Genomic DNA, 20,538 nt, shown 5'->3' with positions numbered 1-20,538 from the left:
AGCATGTGCAACACTCGACCTTCGGTCTCGGGCTTGCACTGATCTGCTCTCGAGTTCATCCAAAGGTCTCCTCGGTTTGTATAAGTCTGTGCAAACACAGTAAACATCTTTTATTTCTTAAATGTCCAGTACGTATTTGCTGACCATATTTGTTGCTGTTGCTTTTGTGATCGAATATTTTACCCAATGATTTTACCCCGTTATTTTTGACATAGAAAAGTTTCCTGCAATGTGGAATATTGGTTCCACTCATGGTTCCACAATACACAAAATCGATCGCTAAATCGATTTTAAGGATTAAGATTAGCGATCTTCGATGTATCAAATTTATAGAGGACTAAAGTAATTCCCTTGCCTAGTTGCATTGGCGGTTGAAGTCAGACTAGAGTGTCAAGATTAAGAATGGCCTCTTGTGAAGCTATTCGGAAGAATTTGCACGAGGAGAAAACATTGGTTGGTATTATTTCAAAAGATTTTCTACAAACCAGGGAATATTTGGAAAAGCTTGCAAGACTTTGTCCATCGGCAACATTCCTCATCATCAATCATGAAGGTGAGAAATGATTCTCATTGCAGATTCCATGAATGAAAAATTAGACTGCAAAGGCTATGATATTTGATTGTAATTGATATGTTTTTGATATTGTTAATTGAGGACCGCATATTAATCTTGGCTATTCAGCTGAGCTTCATCATACTATTTTGTTATTTGTTCGTGGTACTTACATGGTACGGTGTGCGTAATTGCTACAGTGTTATTGAAGTTCTTATATTATGCCATTTACAGTGATCTGATCAGGACATTCTACTTTAAATAATGACAACACGATAACTACATTATACTGGTGATACACAGTTACATATACCTCTTGCAGGTGATGTATTCTGTGATCTTTGGATGTGTTTAGTTCTGGATTGTTTTGCTCTATATCAGCAATTAATCACTAAACCATCTTTAAAATTTAAATGCCAGAACAATATGCCTTAACCATTGAGACAGGTTATGTAACAATTAGTTATGTATGTAAAACTCTTTGTCTTGCAAACACTTAATTTGAACATGACAGTTTAATGATTACTGAATTAGGTTAAATAGCTGCTCTTTTTTGTGGTACACTTATTAAAATTGTTCTTCTGCCACAATGCTATTAGCAGCATGTATGCATCAAGTAGACCATATTGCAAATTTGTACTGATGTATGTTCCTGTTGTTGAGCTCATTTCGATGTTCATCTTGTTATTTTAGATGAGGAGAGTTATTTTAACAAAAGGCTAAGAACTAGGAACTAGATTCTAGTTAAATTTTATGTATCCAAACGTACAATAACTTAGAATTAATACTCTTTGATGATCAACCCCTGAGAAAATTGTAAAATTACATGTTTCATTACATGAATATTTGTAGTATAAACGGCATAATTAGTCTAACACTTTCAACATTTCTTATTAAAACACAGTAAAGGAAGCTCCTATCACAGTACCTATTTATCCAGCCCTTCAATAATGCTGATGTATGTTATTTTGCTAGCATATGTGTGGAAACTGATTTCAATTGGGGGTAGAGAGGGGGACTGAAGAGTGGACTAGACCCTTTTTTAAAACTTTAGGAGGCTCTGTAGCTTTCAGTTTGTACAAACATAGCCATGAAACCTTTGTCATTTAATTGTACTTCATTACAGCACACAAAGTGCAGATATAGTGATGTCAATATATCACACAAAAAGAATTTAATTAATACTCAGAACGATTGGCAGTGCTCATCCCAAGCAACTAATTCCACTACTATGTCACTAGCACGTTTAAATTTGAATGAAGAAATTTATGATCTTTACTTGACATATTAACCAAGACAGATTTCTCCATAATTAGAATTTGATCTTAGCATAACGTCTGCTTGTTTAAGGTCTTCACTAAATCTGACAGCATTGATATAGTTATCCTTCTTTAGTCAATTTCTACTTTGTTCTTGTAATACCTCTAATCTGTGAGACGGGTACATACGTAGCATAATCACTGCATGCATTATCACAAGTTTTGTAACTTTGCATAACAGCGTTATGCAGCATTCTCAATAACAAAATGTATTTTACATTAAGTACGGTATTGTAGTTGGGCTTAGTGAAAAAATTCTCAAGTGTTATGAACTTTTCATCTTGCAGAAATAACATCAGATTGCTTAAAAGACTTGGAAATCTTAATTGCAGATCCTCCACTTGTCCGTGAATGGATTTATCAGTTACCTAGGTTAAAATGGATGCAGGCTACATATGCTGGCGTAGATAATATAATCCACTGTATTGAGCCATGTAATGTACCACGGTATAGTTTGACCAAATTGAGTGGAACGTTAGGTGCGAGCATCGCCGAGTACGTTATGGGTCATGTGATTGCGCGCGAGCGAAAGTTCCTTCTATGCTCGGAGTACCAAAAAAGTAAATCCTGGTAAGATGTGCAAATGATTTGCAGATTTTTATCATTTTGTATGGGATGTTAGCTCATTATTTTCTAACAAAAGTATTTTTGTAAAATATTATGTTTAATCAGGAAATGACGCACATTAAAATTAAAATCAAAAGAAAGTCCAATTGAAGCATAATTTTAAGGGAAATGCCTGTAATTTCAAATTTAACCAAATTTACACTCACATATCCCATCAAACCCAGGGCGAAATTAGTGAACACTTTTGACAAATGCTTTAAGATCAGTAACGCTCTAACGAAGAATGGGTGACGGTGACCGCAGCATTCCTCTCTTACTCCACAGACATGGAAGGTTAATGAATTTCAGAAGAGCCGCCTCATTAGTCCTCGATCGAAAGAAGTTACACTTTATACATGTTGTGAATAGTCATGAGATAAAACGTCAAACATCTATTTTCGTTTTATATCTTGCATCGCGTAATTTCCAAACTATTTTTTAAAGCGCTATCGTTGTTCGTCGACTCACGATGAATTCCTCAATTATGTATGACTTAATTAACAGAGGCTTATTGCTAGCTATGATGGTACATTATAAAATAGTATATATGTTGAAAATTTGTCTTGCAGAAATATTTTTCTGATTATGTCTATATATGGCACGGTAATGATGGTTTACATCACTCCTCATAATATTGGGTCATGTTTTGGAGTTAACTGGATTAAAATTTGTTAAAATGTGTATTTCTGTGGAGGAAGACTCCGGCGGATTTAGCGTTTTGTTGAATAAATTACAGGAGTTTATTACTGGATAATACTTTTTAAAAATTTATGCCTTTAAATAATTAGCTAGTATCGATTTCTATGTTTTGAATCCGATTAATGTGAAATTCTAGGAAAACAGACTGAGGAAAATTGACCTGCTATTGTGTCAGCTACATCGGGCTCATAAAATGCTGCAGATCGAAAAGTCTGACGTACTTCATTCTTTTGTTAGGTGTCCGTGGGAAGAAATGAAGTACCGCGTACTTTCAGATTTGACTATTGGTATTCTTGGTTTTGGATCCATAGGAAAGTTATTGCAGAATACTGCCATAACATGAAGATGAAAGTCTTTGTTATCCATCGGGTTGTACCAACTTCTACCTTTTCTTACGTAGACAAGAGTTTTGGTATAGAAGACTTAGCAGAATGTTTAAAAGAATGCGACTATTTAGTCAGTATTCTACCAAGTGCTGAGAGTACGAAAGGACTGCTTACTGGGGAGGTCCTCGAAAATTGCAGGGCTAAGAAAACAGTTTTCATAAACGTAGGTCGTGGGGACCTGCTGGACGAAAAGAGTATTTTGAGGGCTCTTGATGATCAATGGATTGGTGGAGCTATCTTGGATGTCTTTGAAAGTGAACCCCTTCCAAAAGAAAGCGCTTTATGGTGTCATCCTCAAGTTTTTATTACTCCTCACGTCTCTGGTCGAGTCAATTCAAATATGGTAAATGTTGATGCCATAACATATTGTGCAGCTTCCGTGTGCATGTGAATCTTTTGACTGCGAAATATCCACATGCCTCGATACAACGGAAAATGTATTGATTTGTACAGTGATCTATTATCCGACAATTCCCTCGTCTTAAAGGCAAAGAGGCATCCACTTTGTACTAACTCAAACCTTAAAATTGTATACACCTCCGTAAATACATAGCCTCAATGATACAACAAGGAAAATGTATTGATTTGCATGTTATACTATAATGCAATCCGACAAATTCCTTCAGGAAGGCAAGAGGCATCCACTTTGTAACTTCAAACCTTAAAAAATTGTATACACCTCCGTAAATACAAATGTATGTTTTTTAGCTCCTCCCCACCAATGTTTATATGCACATGCGCACAAGGACATTCAATTATTTCTGAAATCGACCTCATATTCTTCATCAACTAGAGCTCAATATTGACGCTCAATTCCATGTTTATACATTATTTAATGCAATCAGCGGTTACACATTGCTATATCAAATTATCAGGCCTTGCAGTTTTCAATCTCGGGCAAAAGTTTCAGCTTTAACAGTTGTTGTGATTGATGCAAAGCTTAGTCATTTCTGTTGTCTTAGCCAATATAGGTAAAACTCTCGACGTTCATAATCTGTTTAATACAGTATGTCGAAATTGTATACTTTCTGTTAAAGAAATTACTCTCCATAACACTTGCTCACGAAATACCTGGAAACAACCGATTAGGAGCTGTAGCTACTCTTACTACGCAAGTGTCATGCACTTTCACCCCTTTCTTATGTTTTAAACGAACCCCCTCCTTCAAAGTGTTTTGTTTATTGTTCGTGTTTAAAGCACGTTCATGTACCACTTATCGATATATTCGACTTTGTGCAAAGGCCCGAATTTTTCGCATCCTTAAAACGAATCGTGTGAACGCATAAAAAGTGAGCCTTCGACAATCGGATCCGTCAATCTAAAAAATCGGACGTAATTAGAACTTGCACTAATTTCATTCGACATGATCAGAGGAAGCCGACTGGTCAAATTACATAGATTTGAAAAAGACTTGGAAACCAGAACAAAAATACGAAAAATATATCGATAAATGTACTGAAAAACGTAAATGTCTGCTCCCATGACTTTAAATATCTCAAAATTAATATCAACAAAATTATCGAACAAGCAACCAAAAGTCGGAACCGAAACAATCGGATCGTGTTTACGGGGCTTACGTTCGGCACTTTACAAATTACAACAACATATTATTATTAAACTCCTTTCATCGTTAGCTACCAAGTAAGATTCACAATAAGGACACAATGAAGACGAGACTACCCATGTTCAGAAACTTCGTGCTTAAAGCTCTATAATAAATTATGATTAGTTTTTTCAACGCAAATAATCCTTTCTCATGGTGAAATGTAATTTAGGACAAATCAGTTATGTTTCAGTAACTGTAGTAAGCTAGAGTACTTAATTCTTATAAATTTTTAAATGTCATTTAAAAAAATTTGACTAAAATCTCATTTATTAAAGTTATACGTTGGTATTAATTCCAGCTAAAGTTGTGAGATGATGTTGAGCTAATATGTTGTAAATTGTTTTATTAGGTCTTGAAAGTGTTTGTGGACAATTTTCAACTCTATAAAGATGGAAAAGAACTTAAATATCTTGTAGACTGGGAAAAAGGTTACTAAACGTTTGGTGGGATATATTGACCAATACGCTAGGGGTAAGTCAGAATGATTAGCGACTCATTGTAAATTTAATATATTAATACAGCAACGCTTTTGCTTCGAATATCTAGCAAAAATATTATAAACAGGATTACTAGTTATAAGTATTTTTAATTGGAAATATATTTGTAGCTATATTTAAAATGACTCTGGGTCGTCTACAAAAATCCGATGACAATTAGACGCAATTCATCAGGACTAACTCAATTTATTTGAGTTTAAAATGGTTTGTATTCGATGAGGCAATTAAGCCGTACGCTAGATAAAAGCTCAACTTCGTTTATAGAATCTGGTAAGTTATAAATGTATATAAAACATTGCTATAACTTCTTTGTATATTATCTCGGTTAAGTTGAAATTTTTCCATTCTCGAACGAATTAAGTTGTAAAATTGCTGTTCGACTTCGTTGATTCTATTCCTAACTTGTTGAGGTGACTTCGTTGAGTAACTTGAGTTAATGGTTCAAAGATCGTGTTTGTTTTCTTTTCGTAAGAGTTGAACATTTACATCAAATTTTTGGTACCTATTGCTGAGTGTTAAAAACGAAGCAAATAATCAAGTTTGGTTATTTTAAATATTTTAAATTGGGTATACAGTATTGCAAGGTCAAAGCTGGTATAATTTTACACTATCGTCATTTCTATATATGTTATATCCATGGTATCTTATACCAAATCAAAGATTGCTTTGCACTTCTTTCGTTTCCCGAAAAAAGATGCAAGAAAACAGGAAATTTACAAGTTACAAGACATTCACTATAGTTCTGTCATTAATGATAAAATTTGCTTCGTATTGGGCATTTTAAATGTTGAAATATAACAATTTTTCAACACAATCCGTTACTGTGAGCCACGTTATCGTGTTTCTGAAATGATTTAAATAAAAATACATAGCTATATTTTAGCCAATCCGAGCGTTGCAACCCAATAAAGTTATTGTATGGAATCAAAGGCGCACATTAGGTGGGTGGGGATGTGAACCCCATTTTTTGAGGAACACTCCCCTAATTTGCCTTCTGTATACAATGGTTGATGATTTTCAAAGATTATTGCTCACACTTAACAATTCAAGTAATTAAAAAAAGATAAAAACTTGTAGCTATTTGGTTACATAGTTCGGATTGGGTTTATTTAACAATTAACCCTAAATTACCATACAGGAGCAGTCAAATATATTACAATAAAAATAAAATTATTACAATTGTATAACTTTATACGCAATAACGTTTTGGAAGTTAGTCATTAAAGTGCCTCTTTTAGCAAAAATTTTGATTTGCGGTATTAGATTAAGGTGTGATTTCTCAAGTATGAATGAAAAAAGTTTTCGATTTGGTCAAATCATTCCACTTTTATTGCGATTCAAAGTTGGGGGAAATGCTCTTTTTTACGAGCATCGTTCGTCGTCAGGAAAAGTGTGGAACGACTTATGACGTTGGCAAGAGACTGGTCAACACGAATGTATATTCCAACTACCTTGGTTGGCGTTAGAAATCACACGTAGTTTTAATAACACCAATAAAAGTTCATGCTGGTACGGGCACTTCAAAGGCATATAGCATGATAATACAGTTTTGACAAAAAGGAGATCATCGGTCAATTAGATGCGGTAGTTGAAATTCCTAATTATGGAATACTGAAGTTTTACATCGATTTATTGGAAATTGTGGACATGTTCTGCATCGCCGAACTTTAGCTAATTTTTAGTGTTTCGTTTTCCTGTCATATAAGGAGTTACATGTAAGATGTAAGGTCATTATGCCACTCCATTTTACTTGATGTGGAAAGCCTCTGAGCTATGCTTATGTTTAAGTTAGTGTTATCCATCACAATGGTGTTACTGGTAAGTTTTTGTGCTTCAGAATAGCGCAGTATTGCTGATCTGACTGGTTCTTCGTAAAGTGCACACGAAATGCTCCTCTGGCCTTCGCGAGGTTTTTCTTCATATCCGTAATACACAGACGATACTCGGAGGCCATCAAGAGCAGAAGGAGTGGGTTGATTGCACTGCCGTATACCATCATGCATTGAAAGAAGGTGAACACGATCTCCTGATGCTCAAATCGCTTGATCGTATGAAAGAAGTGCACGAGCGTATAGAGCACTGCAGGTAAATTACATACGGCGAAAGCAATTACCAATATGGTTAATACCTTGACAAGACGCTTGCTGCGCAAGATAAGCGTGACCGCGTTTTTGCCGCCTCCCTCGTCGGTTTCCGGAACCATCGTTTGACGGCGTCTCTTGTAGACACTTTTCAACCTGATACCGATAGCAATATAGCAGTACACAACCACGATGAATGGTATCATGATTATTGCTATGCCGAAACAAATGTGAATCGTCATTAGTTTTTTTGATGGATAATTTAACCGACACAACGAACCATTTTCTACGGGTGTGAGCTCTGTAACTAGCAGCAGCGGGATTCCGTTGACAAGGAAACACGCGAGCCAAATGCACATCAACACAAATTTTGCGATGCTTTTGTTTCCCTGATGTTGAAGTGGCCGTGTGATCAACAAGTACCGCTCTAAACTGAGAGCCGTTATGGTTACCAGTGAAACAAGAATAAGGACATCCCGTAATGGAAGAAGTAGCTTACACATAAATTCTCCAAGACTCCATGGGTGTAACAATTGAGCAAGATTGGTCACCGACGCCACAATCAAAACGCAAAGATCGGCCAGTGACATGTTAATGATGTAATATCTCGAGCCCGTTGTTATGCCTTTCTTGCGTATCAGCGGCAATTGACGCGCCGAAATTATGATGATGAGATTGCTGATCACACCAACACCCACGAGTAGGAAAGCAAATATTACCAACGCGCGTTGAATGTTCATGGAAGTGCTTTCGTAGTGATTTTCGTGATAGCTTCCACTTCCGTCGTCCTCATTTTCGAATGCTGGTGGTGAAGTGGATTCGAACATTTGATCCAGGACCATCCTGGGGTAAAAACAAAAATTATCATTTCAGTGTGCACTTGAAAGATGTCTTGGTTACATTAAGTGCTTTGTGTTGTCTGAAAAATGTCAAGTATTTGGCTCTACTTATGTCTTCTAAATTGTGATCGGGTGCTACAAATAACCCTGTTGAGTTACCAAGTTTCCGGGTTTCCAAATTACCCGTCACGTAGTTTCATTTATCACTTTTGTAAAGGAAGCATAAAGAATATAATAAGACCTGTTTAACTTGCGATGAAATAAATCTTATATTGATACTTGTTACTATTTGTGAATTTTCCCTCAGTGACATATTGTCTGTGTAACAAAAACAGTGCCTGCATTATGGGGAGACGATGCCCAGCATTGATCATGCACTTTCGTCGACTGTTAGCTAACTTGTGAAAATTGACAGTCTCTATCTACATTGTCTGAACAAATTATTGATCTTTCTCACTCATAACTACAACGCACTTCAACGGGCACACTATTCATTTAAATTTTTTTTATTCCCGCTGGCCAAATCAGGTAAAAATGCCAGCAAAATATGGCCTACGTTATTTTAATAGTTTATATATATGTATAGTCACTTCTCATCTTATTGAATTATTTGGTTGCGCAGTCGAAAAACGTTATAACTAGTAAAACCTTTGAAAAAAATTCTTGTGCGATACCTTAAATTTCCATTGTCAGTGACTAAAGAGAACACTTTCAGTGTAAAAAAAGCATGGAAGATCAACTTATTCCTTAATATGACTTGTATTATAGCCTTAATGTCAAGCACATATCTGCGTTTAGCGGGCGATTTTTTCGGTTAGGAATAAAACGTGGACTTGTATTACAAATTGCAGAATAAACGGAATTGCAGAAGCAGATTCCGCAAATGCGGATAAAACGCAGAACTGGGCAAAAAATGACAAGGAACCAAAAAATCCTATATGAGCAAGCTAATGTTGACAATTCCAACGATACCAATAAACTAGCGAGGAAATCGCAACGATACTACGAAATTGCGACGCATTTTCGACGATACGACAAAATTGTACGATGCGACGAAATTACGACGATGGATTGCAATTGCGACGATGCGACGAAATTGCGAATCGTCAACATGAACTTCATCACTTCGGCTTTTGAGGACTCCTTATATCATTCTTTTGCTCAATTCCGCGTTTTATCCTCCATTTGCGGAAACCGCGTTTTATCACAATTTCCCGAATCCGCTTCCACCAATCCGTTCCGCATTCTGCTTTCGTGTTTTATCCTTACCTCCATCTTATTCTTAATGACGTACCATTTTATGAATAAATGTGTGTATTTAAGTCTTGAAAAACATTCTTTTGATCGATTTCGAGCACAGATGTTATCGACAAAAAGCGCCGCTTTCAATAGTCAAACACGGCGAACATAATGGTAATAATTGACTTTTGCTTCATGCGACTGCACGTCGTAGATTATCTTGTTTAAACGCTGCTCAGATTGGCTCGTGATAGTCATTGCATCAACTAGCAACAATAATACTATGTTTGCTCGGTTATTAAGTGAATTATCAAAGACAAGGATGACTAATCAGAACTGTTATCATGTTTGTAATGTACACTTATAAGGAGTGGTTTAAAAGACTCGGTTGCTTTACCTATTTGAATATATATCAGCAGTTCATCCTTTAAGAATACGAAATTAAGATGCACCAGCATTTACATCCAGTACTGTACAGTCCGATGTTCCGAACACCTTCACGTTGCTGCATGTGTGTATTCGTGAACAGATTTATAACCATATATATTCTACTCGTGAAAATTATCAATTCCAATAGATGGAAATTTTGAATTTTTCAAAACCACTTAAAACTGTTAAAGGAAACACCCATTAAAAAGGATGTAATTGAAGTTAGCGTTTTTAATTCTTAAATTTTTTTTTAAAGGTGGAGAACTATCATTGGACAGCTGGTAATGTTTTTGAATGAATTGCTGTTACAAGCCATGTATAAAGGAAGTTAACGTTTTTGTCGCATGAAAGCAATTGAAATTGCTGACGATATACATAGCTATATCATATGATTCGTGTATATGTTTATCCAGATGCTTTTTGCAGCTGTGCGCGTTTATCTATTGATAAAATTCCTAATTTGCAATTCTAGATATATATAAGCTCATTAAAGTTGGCCATTTGTCATTTTCCCGATAAATTGGTCGACATTGCAGCTCTCAACCTTTATGCATGATCACAAAATCACATTTCTCACTGCAATTTTCGTGCTTTGTAACAGACATACATATGCATTATAACGATGTGATATATGACGAAAAAATGTAGATATTGTGTTTTCTCTGCATGATACAACTTCGTTCCCGCCTTGTTTCATTTTCTTGTCACCATTTAATTACTTTGGCGAGTATAGCATTTGTCTGCGTAGTAAATAGGCAAAACAGTGTTTGTTATAAAGCAATATGTTGAATGTTATGTCGCGTGTAGAAATATATTTTAATATTGAACACGAAGATGTCGGCAAATGACGGCAATATTTTGAGGCCATAAGTCAATCTGCTATTGATATTGTTATTGCTTTAGTGTATTATTTGAATTGAAACATACAGAATTGAGAAATGTATAACACACATACAGGAATTGTGTGCTTCTGTGATTCTATGTATACTTCTCAATCTAGCTGTTAATCCATGCATGATAATCAATTATAAAATAAGCAAAATGAAACAAGTTGCAGAATTGGACTGCGTATAATTCTACACAGATAATGTTCAAAATTTTTAAAAAAAATTCCTATAATATCAGTGCATAGTGTTTATGGGAATTTTGAATCTTAATATTTCGAATTTTTTGAATAACCATAAAAGATGCTAAAAACTGAGCAAAATATATTTTCCACTCTGAGGTCTTTTCCAATTCCTCTGTATCTTGTATAGTGTCTATTATAGCGAGGTTGTTCAATATACCATATACTTTTATTAATTTAAGCTTAATTGACTTGCAATGCAAAATTGCAAATATATTTTGGAGATTTATTTTTTTATTTATCGTGGACATGTCTTTCCACGTCACTTTTATTCGAATCATTATAAAAATTAAATTGTTTAACGTCGAAAAAACACAAATATCATTCAAAACAACATTCATATCTTATACGCTCATTGTTTAGTTAGTAGAGAGTTTTTTTACGTACGAGTACCAACCGTTTTGTTGTTGCTTTATCTGCCGTTAATACTCGGTTCGTGTTCCCTTCGTTAGCCGTCCGAGTTATGTCTTGTTGCTTGATAAACGTCGTTGTGCATGTGTTATCGTCATACCTTATGATTTGATTAGTAAAAAAAATTTGGTATACAACTTTGGTTTACGTCTCAGCTGAAACACAATGCACGAGAACACGTCATTTTATATAGTAATATTCATAACAATTTATCATAGAAGTGCAATGAATGTTGTGTATGTCATGTTGACTGTCCTTAATTTGTACGCCAGACATTCCAATGTTTTTTTTACATAAAGATTGTGAGTTTGCCAAGCATCTTACCTTGTTCCTAATATACTCGCACGGATCGATCATCGCCAAAGTCAACTCTAATCTCAAGAAACAATCAGTTCTCGTTACGATATGAGATCGTATGGTAATATTCCATGCAGCAATGATATATATGCGTGCTGCTTTCTCGGTCCTGCTGTTAAATCTATCTAAGCGTGTTGCGCGAATAGAGGGAATGAGGTTCACAGAGCAAGTATTAGTAAGACTGCAGTGAGCTTGAAATTATTTCGACTCATTGAGAGCACTTTGATGTTTGTGTTATTTCCAGTAACACACGGAGGTGCGGAGTGAATTGTTGCATATTTTCTTGCATCAAATTAATGCCCATTTAAGCTGTAAATTTTACGTGGAATAAATGTTATAAATTAATATTCAGCAAATGTCATTTGTGAACATTTGTCAATGGCTAGAATTTTTCATGTGCATTATAAGTTTCCCTAATCTACAATACGTTGGCATTCATGCTGGTTGTATAATGTTATTATATCATATGGATTGCCATTGCACACATATGTATTGGTTTAATACATAGTGCATGTGTACAATGTTTCGAAGCTTTAGTTTCTTTAATTTAATTTTTATTACTGAAATGCGTCTTTTTTTAAGAGGGAGTTCTGTTCTCTAAACAATACCTCTATTTTGGTTAATAATAATTTCACTCGTTTACATCGTCGTTTGTGAATGATGATCATGTAGGCAAGCAGCCAGGAAATTAAGAGCGTGCGAAATGATTGATGTTGTATGCTTTGCGTCCTTGTTGTGAAAAATCGTTATAATCTCATATAATCGTCCGAGTCGTTTGAGTGGTTTCATTTCAATTATTTCCTTAATGTTTAGATAAAGCTCTGCATACTATCGTCTTGCGCTCATTTCGGATGATTATTGAAACGACTCGCAGACGACTATTTGAGAACCATTTTACAATTATTTCATATCTGTATTTTAGCTACACATAGACTATATAATTTTAGTGTGATAAATTTTTGCTCAAAATCTCTTTGGGATAACTTTTTCATCCTTATTAATATTTCATGTTATTCTTCAATTGCTATCCGTTTTTCATTTTCGTTTGTTGTTTAAAATATCGTGAGCTAGGAATATTGATTTCGCTGTAATGCGTAATCAACGAATCAAACTGCGTAATGATTCGTTGATTACAAATTGTGCGCATGCTCGTGGTTTTTGCCTTCTATGGTTTTTGTAGCTCTAGAAAATTTTTTTAATTCGCTTGGCTCATTTTTCATGAAAAATTCAGTTATCTCGTTTCGTGCACACGATTGCAAACAGCTCATCATGTCGTGTTTGTATTTTTAAATGCTTATTGAAGTTTGTCTTACAACATGGAAATGTTCGCTAATAAAACAGCAAAGCAACACCCGTCTGTCCTTTTACATTCTGTGAAAAAATTAATGTTTCTATTTCATTGCTGCGTTAGCTCGAAGGCCACCATGTCCTTAAATGTTGAGAAAATTGTGATCTGTTGAATCTGCTCTTCATTATTCACGCCATTTATATTTTTCCAAACGATATTTTATGGCAAAAGAACTTTTGAAATAACAACTATCATCTGCTCGTTTCATTTCATTCTCAAGTTCTCTACGTCAATCAATCAAAATTCTCACGTCACGTTGCATAATGGTTACCGTAACGTATCTAATCAAATTGAACTGCTGCGATAGCAAGGGAGGATGACGTAATTCATATTGATCATAGAATGCTTATGACGTCTTGTTCCTTGATTGGTTTAATACCATCAATCACTTTAGGAATCAATAACAAAATCACAATTGATGCTTTTCTGCCATTGTAGAATTTTGTTTTCACAGTTGATATATTTAGAGGGTTAAATTAGGAAGTATTATGTTTGCTTGTTTTTGCTGGCTGTATTTTATTGCTTTAATAATCAAGTACAGTATGTTTATTTTTATGCGATCATGATAATTTTTTATACAATCATGATAAAAACAACTCCAACTTCCAAAAATAATGCTTGACTTTGATGTTGGTGGTTTCTCTTTTTAGGATGTTTTGTTTCAAAGAGTTTATCAATCGAGTGAACAAACATTGAAATTATTAAATCCGCAATTTTTATTTACAAGTATAACTGAAACATGATGAATTATAGAGCTTTGTAATGAGAACTTTATTGGAATTATTATAGTTGTTAATGAAACACAAAGACAAATATTGCAACCAAAGATAGCGATGTGGATAGAGATAGGCCAGATGAGCAGGAAACAAATGTTTTAAATTAGCAATATCACAATATGGTATGATTTTCATTAATTTTTGCGGGCATCACCGCGTCTTTCCATGTGAAGGTAAAAACAAAGTTGTAATTTTTTTGCTATAAATTGTCCATATGTATCAATGTGAATCGAAGAGTGTAATCAAGTTTCCTAGCATAGAAATCTTACTTTTACAGAAATCTTGACGACATGAAATGATTCATGCAATGTTACATAATAGAACGTACTTACTATAACAAACGTTTACAAGTCATGTAGATTTATGTTCATATTACCATTGAGAATGAAATTCGAAGTATGGTACTGTTGAGTTAAACTTCGAATGTGCTTTTTATCATAGAGTAAACGAGTTCTTTAAAGCCAATGGCACGAAGTTATCTCTGTTAGTAAAATAGTAAAATTAACTGCCAAATTATTGGTGATTGCGCCTAAGTAAGGGTGGCTATAATCTTCCTGATTTCGTTCGCAGAATTTATTATTCCGGTGGACAAGTTTCTCAATCTTTTTACGTGCATGCGCACTTGCTAAAGTGTTAAAGAATAACATGCGTATGCTGGTACAATTAGAGCTAGGAATTTAACCTTTTTCAGGAGACCGTCACTGACAAATCAATACTTGCACTGGCTGCTCCTCGTCTCCGCAAATGAAGACAATGAATTATGCTGCATGTGTGGTTGAGCATAGGGATGTAAATTATCGATCACTTTTTCATATATTTAAAGGGGCTTTAGATGTTTGCTATATACATTGCAATATGTATGATGAACACATATTAATTTCATCATCTTCTATTCTATAAGTGCTATCAGATGCAAATTTTTTAACGTCAAAGTATTTGATGTAGGAATGGTGCAATGTCGCTTTTAGCTATGTCAACGTTTTATGAAATCTAGCAAACACAAATTTTCACTGTACGAAAACGAAGCACAAACCGAGTAGCAGATATCTTTTACTTTTACACACATATACGCATGGAGATGAATTCTTCAATTAAGGAGTAATATCTTACATAGCTACTAATTAAAGTAGAATATTTTATAACTTCTTTCAGTATCTAAGGAAACAATATAATGAAACAAATTCACATTCTTACCTATATTTGCGTGTTTTTGTTGAGCAATCGCCAACCACTGTCCGAAATGGGAAGTTTGTCGGCTGTGTTGATGGAACTGTTAGTTTTAAATTCCAGTTATTTGGTCGACATTTGATACGTTGGAAATAGATTCATTCAATTAACTGCACATTTTAAACATAGTTTGTTGTTTGTAAATGTTTGTCCGCACGGGGAGAATGCGTGCACACACGTTGCATTTAATGCTTCGTTCCGATGCGACCATTTACTACATGAATTATTGTTACAACATGCTTTGGCAATTATACTTTGAATTTTATCGCATTAAATGTCAACAAGAAAAATTTTTTAGTCGCTTTTTATCCCTGGAGGATTAGTTTTTATACATAGTTTAAAGAAGCGCTTATGCTACACGTTTTTCCTGTTTAGATAGGAAATCTGACCAAATATTTTCAACGCTAATGGATAAACGTGTTCCGTTATTTTCACCAAACTGTCATTATATCATCACTTTATGAAGGATTAAAGCTCTTTGTATGAAACGATACAGCCGCCGTTAAAGTAATGTATGTTTGCAACTTGTTGACAGATGAAAAGAAATATTTTTGCCTACTCTCATTCTCAGAAGTCCTAGTTATGATGACCGGAAAATAGCTCCTGGCGAATAGCATCATAGCTGTTGGTATTACCATCACTACATTTAATATCGTGCTTTCATATGTTTTTAAAATATTGCCAAGCGAAGTTTATCTTCCCGAATGACTTTTCTGTCACTGTGTTTCCTCCTTTGCGATACCTGTTTAACAGCTTTTAACGTCATACAGATGGACTAATTAGTGTTAACAGCCCAGACATGGTGCCATTTCTGCTTTCTATGGAATATTCTGAGCAATATAAGAACGAGTGCCCATTGTAGGAAGCTCTCTACATTTTTTGAAATAGTTACGTTCGTACCTTATCGATGCAGGTATTCACCTGTAGGCTGCAGCCTTACTTAACACTCAATGGCGGACTGTTTTCGTGGAGCTACATGCGAAATAGACCCACTCTTACAAACTCAAAACAGAACCCTAACCTGTGGGTTATGTAATTCATGCAACTATATCTTATATTTTATTGCAGCAATGAGTTGAAATTTAAATTTTCTATTCAATATATGTTTGACTCCCAGTTGCACTCTGACTCGGCTGATAACGGGAGGGCGAATCGGTGACGGACTTAGAAAGCAGAGTACAGGGTGTACGCAAGCCTACCCGTAATCAGTAGCTTATTGTTAATGAAAACGTAATTGTGGTGACATTTCAAATGATTCATCCCTTACTCAATGAAATCCTGGATCCGATTTTTCACATTATTATACAAATACAGTATGCACTAAAAGAAGACGTGTTACTGTAATCACTTTTTTTGGAAAATATGTGTCTATGGTTTGCAAATGTGGGGAGGGATTATAATGCCATTGGTATTCACTACATAATCGTTCATAAAATGCAGAAATAAATGCATACTTTCGCCTCTGTCAATTTAAAGAGATTATGTTGGCATTCAAGTTTTACAGCATCCTGCCATCTCTACCTCAAAGCGCTATTAATATGTAATAATATGTATACTAGCATCTAAATTAATATCAGAGACCGCGGCCAGACGCCTTTCTCGGATTAATAAAAATTAATTTAGCACTTTTGAGGAATGCTTGTTTAAGTAAAATCAATACAAAGAAAGTTATGGAATTGATTTGTAAATCATGGTAAAAAACTAACATAGTATACAGATTTTCCTCAAAATTTACCCAGACAATAGCAAAGCCAGACGTCGAGTGTCTTTATCTTTAATGCGATTTTGTGCGCAATATATTGAATTGCTTTTTATGATCTATTATTTATTTATGATCTATTGAAATTGCTCTATTGCAAATCATCCCTTCTACTCGTCTTGTTTATCGTATAATTTCATACTATAGTAGAATTGTCCTATGTAGAAATATCCTACATGTTGTATTGATCCCATTATTCATTAAGTTTCGATCGTTTCCCATATTTGCGGGGGTTTTTTTCAATTTCTGCATCTAGGACATTTTTTAAACCGATTAATGGCTCGTGTCACAGTGTCCGGCAGATATCGATCATCGTTGAATATAGATTATAATCGTTTGTGTTTATGAAGACTATAAAAGGCATTTCACAATAAAATGCGCCTTGTGATTGTCGCCTCGAAAAAGTCCAAAACTCGCAGTTATTTTTTCCAAAAATTCACATCATGAAAGGTATAACATTCCTCAGACAACAAGATTATATGTACGTTCTTAGAATGTTGAAGAATATCGTTTTCGTATGAAGTCATCTTCTGAATAACGCTCTAAATTCAGCTCAAGTTCAAGTGCGTTTGTGACATTGTATGCATGGCATTGTATATAAACTTATGTGTAAGTAGAGTAAAATCTGATATGCGATTAGCAGCTACATACGTGTTTGAGAGTTAATAGATAGCCATACATTTGTCACAACATAAAATCATCATGATATTTTACAGGACACCAAGATGCATAAAAGCTTTATCCTGATCATATGATTGCCGGCATAAACTTTATTGCTTTCTCTTGATTTTTCAATTTGTGATGACGTGTATATAGATATTGTTAACGAGAGTTTCTCATTAAGATATTTTATTCAGTATTCGTGTTTGTAAGTGAAAAAATTGTCTAGTTTTCCTTGCCAGGCTGCATCGTCGATAAGTTTGTTATAAGTTTAATTTAAAGGAAAATTTGTCGTTTCCACCATGCATCAAAATAGAAAACAGTTATAAATGATTGTTGTACTTCTTGTAAGATAATTTTTAATGAGTTAAAGTTTGATTAAATGCACAGTTGCTTCAATTGTTTTGAAAGATGAAAAAGTTAGCAGGTTTCCTTCATGTAGAATGCAGCAGATTTCTTTTTCTATCTTATATTAAATCTTTGTGAATTCTTACGGATTATAATTGAAGTTTTTTTCGTCGCATTTATTCTTGCCGAGTCATGTTTGAAGTTGAGAAGCTAGGAAGATCTTAGCCTTACCTTGAATTTTAAAAACGATTCCTCGGCATATCGTTTCGCCTCTAATGGGTTTTTGCCTCGCCGATAAGTCCTTCCAACTTCTGTATCCGTCTCAATAGCGACTTTGCAAGCTGCGCTGGCTTTCCATCACGTAGCTAGCTATTGTGATGCATGTCAAAATTTACAGACTCATGTCATTAATACATATCAGCATATAGATGAAAATTTCGATAAATAATTGAGATAATTATTCATCTGTTGAATTTTTCAGTCAGAATAGTTAAATAGACATTAATTACCCAACACAAATTTTGTCACTAATATATCAAAAATGATAGGTTTCACAACCTTATATGAGTATAGATGTAGATATCCTTAAAAAAAATCAACTATCAGGATCTCTATATAAATCTTAGTTGCGGTTTCAATTTCAAAGTACGTAGCTAATTGAAAAAAATTGAGATCTCTTAATCCCAATAGATCCTGCTAAGGTTTTAAGTAAAACATTTTTCAGTAAGAAGCTATCTGAACGGTTTATGCAACGTATAGCTCGTGTATTTTTATACAATCAACCAATTCATGGATGGTCGTTTAGATACCCTAGCAGAGTAAAATTCAGGCCCGCTATAAAAGGTATGATGCGAGTATTCTCTTACTCCTTGTGAGATAAATATGGCTTTTGTATCAATTTAAAACAATTATCAACAGGTTCCACACTGAAAATATACTTTCGGACCTCGTTCAAGATATCGTGAGAAGCTGCCGAATGCTTCGGCCAATCGGATGGCAGGCAATTATAAATTATATCAATGAGCGAGCACGAGTAAAAATTTTTAAAACTAAGAATGATTTTTTCACTACAGCCCATATATCAATAAATACATCGACCAATATTTACTGATCTCGTTGAAACATTTAGATAGGGTTTCTTATTCAAATTTGAATTGTATGCAATACCTAACGACTTCTATTCTACGTTGTGTGCTGTTTGAATAATAGAGCGTTTCTATTTAAATGTCATAATTGTCATTATACCAATTGAAACGTGACGTCATCAGATCATGATTTATAACAACCTGGCAAGAAGACAATGTGAGTAAATGCAAAATACGACAAATTTCGAAGATAGACATCCTGTTTATTCATGCGTGGTGTGACGATGTCTTTTGGAATAAAGACAAACTATTAATGACTCTGATATTTATCTTCAGATCATCATTCGTTATCAATGTTATATTTATAATTTATTACCTATATATCTCTTGCATCAATATATATATTAAGTTTATGCAAATCGTATGAACGTTTCATTATTGCTATCTATTGAACGTTAACGATGTGTTGAATGCCAAGTTTTTGCAGTATTACGTATTAATATTTCAGTTAAGTTAATCAACAAGATCTTCATTTCGACAAGATGAAGTTAAAAATAACTAAAATCAAGTATTTTTTATACATCGTAATCCAATGGCGTAGGCAGAATTGTGCGTTAAAGGGGGCCTCTCAAAAAAGGAAGGGAGTCTCTAGGTATGAAAGTCAGTGGCTGGGGTATATTTTCATTTATAAATGATACTATGACTGTCCTTTTCAAAGGAAGAACTCTCGTCAAGTTTAAAGTTTAACTGCTTTGTTCAAAATATAAGTAGATTGCCTCATTACGTTTTAATATATACTTAATAGAAATGTTAACAGAAGCTAACTTTTTAAGTTTGCATTTTCACTAATCAATTCAACCGAATAGTTTAATGCAAAACAAACCATCATACAAAACAATGATTTGCAAGCAGTGTTAACTGTTAAAAAATTACTTGTAGCTAGCGCTGTTAAAAGTTGTCTAAGTATGCTTGTCCAATGGATTGAAAACTGTTCATTTTAAGTTAATCTTGCGGGAACGTTTTCAAAATAGTGCAATTGTTTGTTTGCAAATATTTCATGACAGAGTAGACATTCTTCTTCTGTCACATGTAACAAGCTGGTGAGGACCGAAAAATCACACCACTTTCCCTAGTCTCTTCTTTGGGAAGCTAAATGTCAAGCAAAGATCTCGATAATGTTTTAGAGT

The 20,538-nt window shown here is 34.5% G+C and overlaps 2 protein-coding genes and 1 long non-coding RNA gene across 7 annotated transcripts; 2 read left to right on the top strand and 1 right to left on the bottom strand.

Moving 5' to 3' along the window:
* Positions 1-109: 109 nt before the first annotated feature.
* On the top strand, positions 110-5,965 carry LOC124434894 (glyoxylate/hydroxypyruvate reductase A-like). The gene is given in 5 exon segments (XM_046984833.1): positions 110-553; positions 2,160-2,442; positions 3,415-3,491; positions 3,494-3,906; positions 5,519-5,965. Coding segments are annotated over 5 exon segments (1,011 nt in total). The 5' UTR covers positions 110-402; the 3' UTR covers positions 5,606-5,965.
* Positions 5,966-6,205: 240 nt separating this feature from the next.
* LOC124434862 (delta-type opioid receptor-like) lies at positions 6,206-18,627 on the bottom strand. 5 transcript variants are annotated; one of them, XM_046984791.1, is made up of 3 exons: positions 12,116-12,508; positions 11,778-11,946; positions 6,206-8,590 (listed from the first exon to the last, which is right to left on the bottom strand). In XM_046984791.1, the coding sequence occupies exon 3, from the start codon at positions 8,587-8,589 to the stop codon at positions 7,468-7,470; it is 1,122 nt and encodes a 373-aa protein (XP_046840747.1). In that variant the 5' UTR covers position 8,590; positions 11,778-11,946; positions 12,116-12,508; the 3' UTR covers positions 6,206-7,467. The 5 variants fall into 5 exon arrangements, with proteins under 5 accessions (XP_046840747.1, XP_046840771.1, XP_046840762.1 ...); XM_046984815.1 differs by having other exon boundaries at positions 11,778-11,891; XM_046984806.1 differs by lacking the exons at positions 11,778-11,946; positions 12,116-12,508 and adding an exon at positions 18,498-18,627.
* Positions 17,669-18,337, top strand: LOC124434915. Its single transcript, XR_006944937.1, has 2 exons — positions 17,669-17,867; positions 17,975-18,337. It is a non-coding gene; the product is annotated as an uncharacterized LOC124434915 (long non-coding RNA).
* Positions 18,628-20,538: the final 1,911 nt, after the last annotated feature.

Source organism: Xenia sp. Carnegie-2017, unplaced genomic scaffold (genome assembly GCF_021976095.1).
Source record: "Xenia sp. Carnegie-2017 unplaced genomic scaffold, XeniaSp_v1 HiC_scaffold_1, whole genome shotgun sequence".
Classification (NCBI taxonomy): Eukaryota; Metazoa; Cnidaria; class Anthozoa; order Malacalcyonacea; family Xeniidae; genus Xenia; species Xenia sp. Carnegie-2017.
This window is presented reverse-complemented; position numbering and strand designations above follow the sequence as displayed.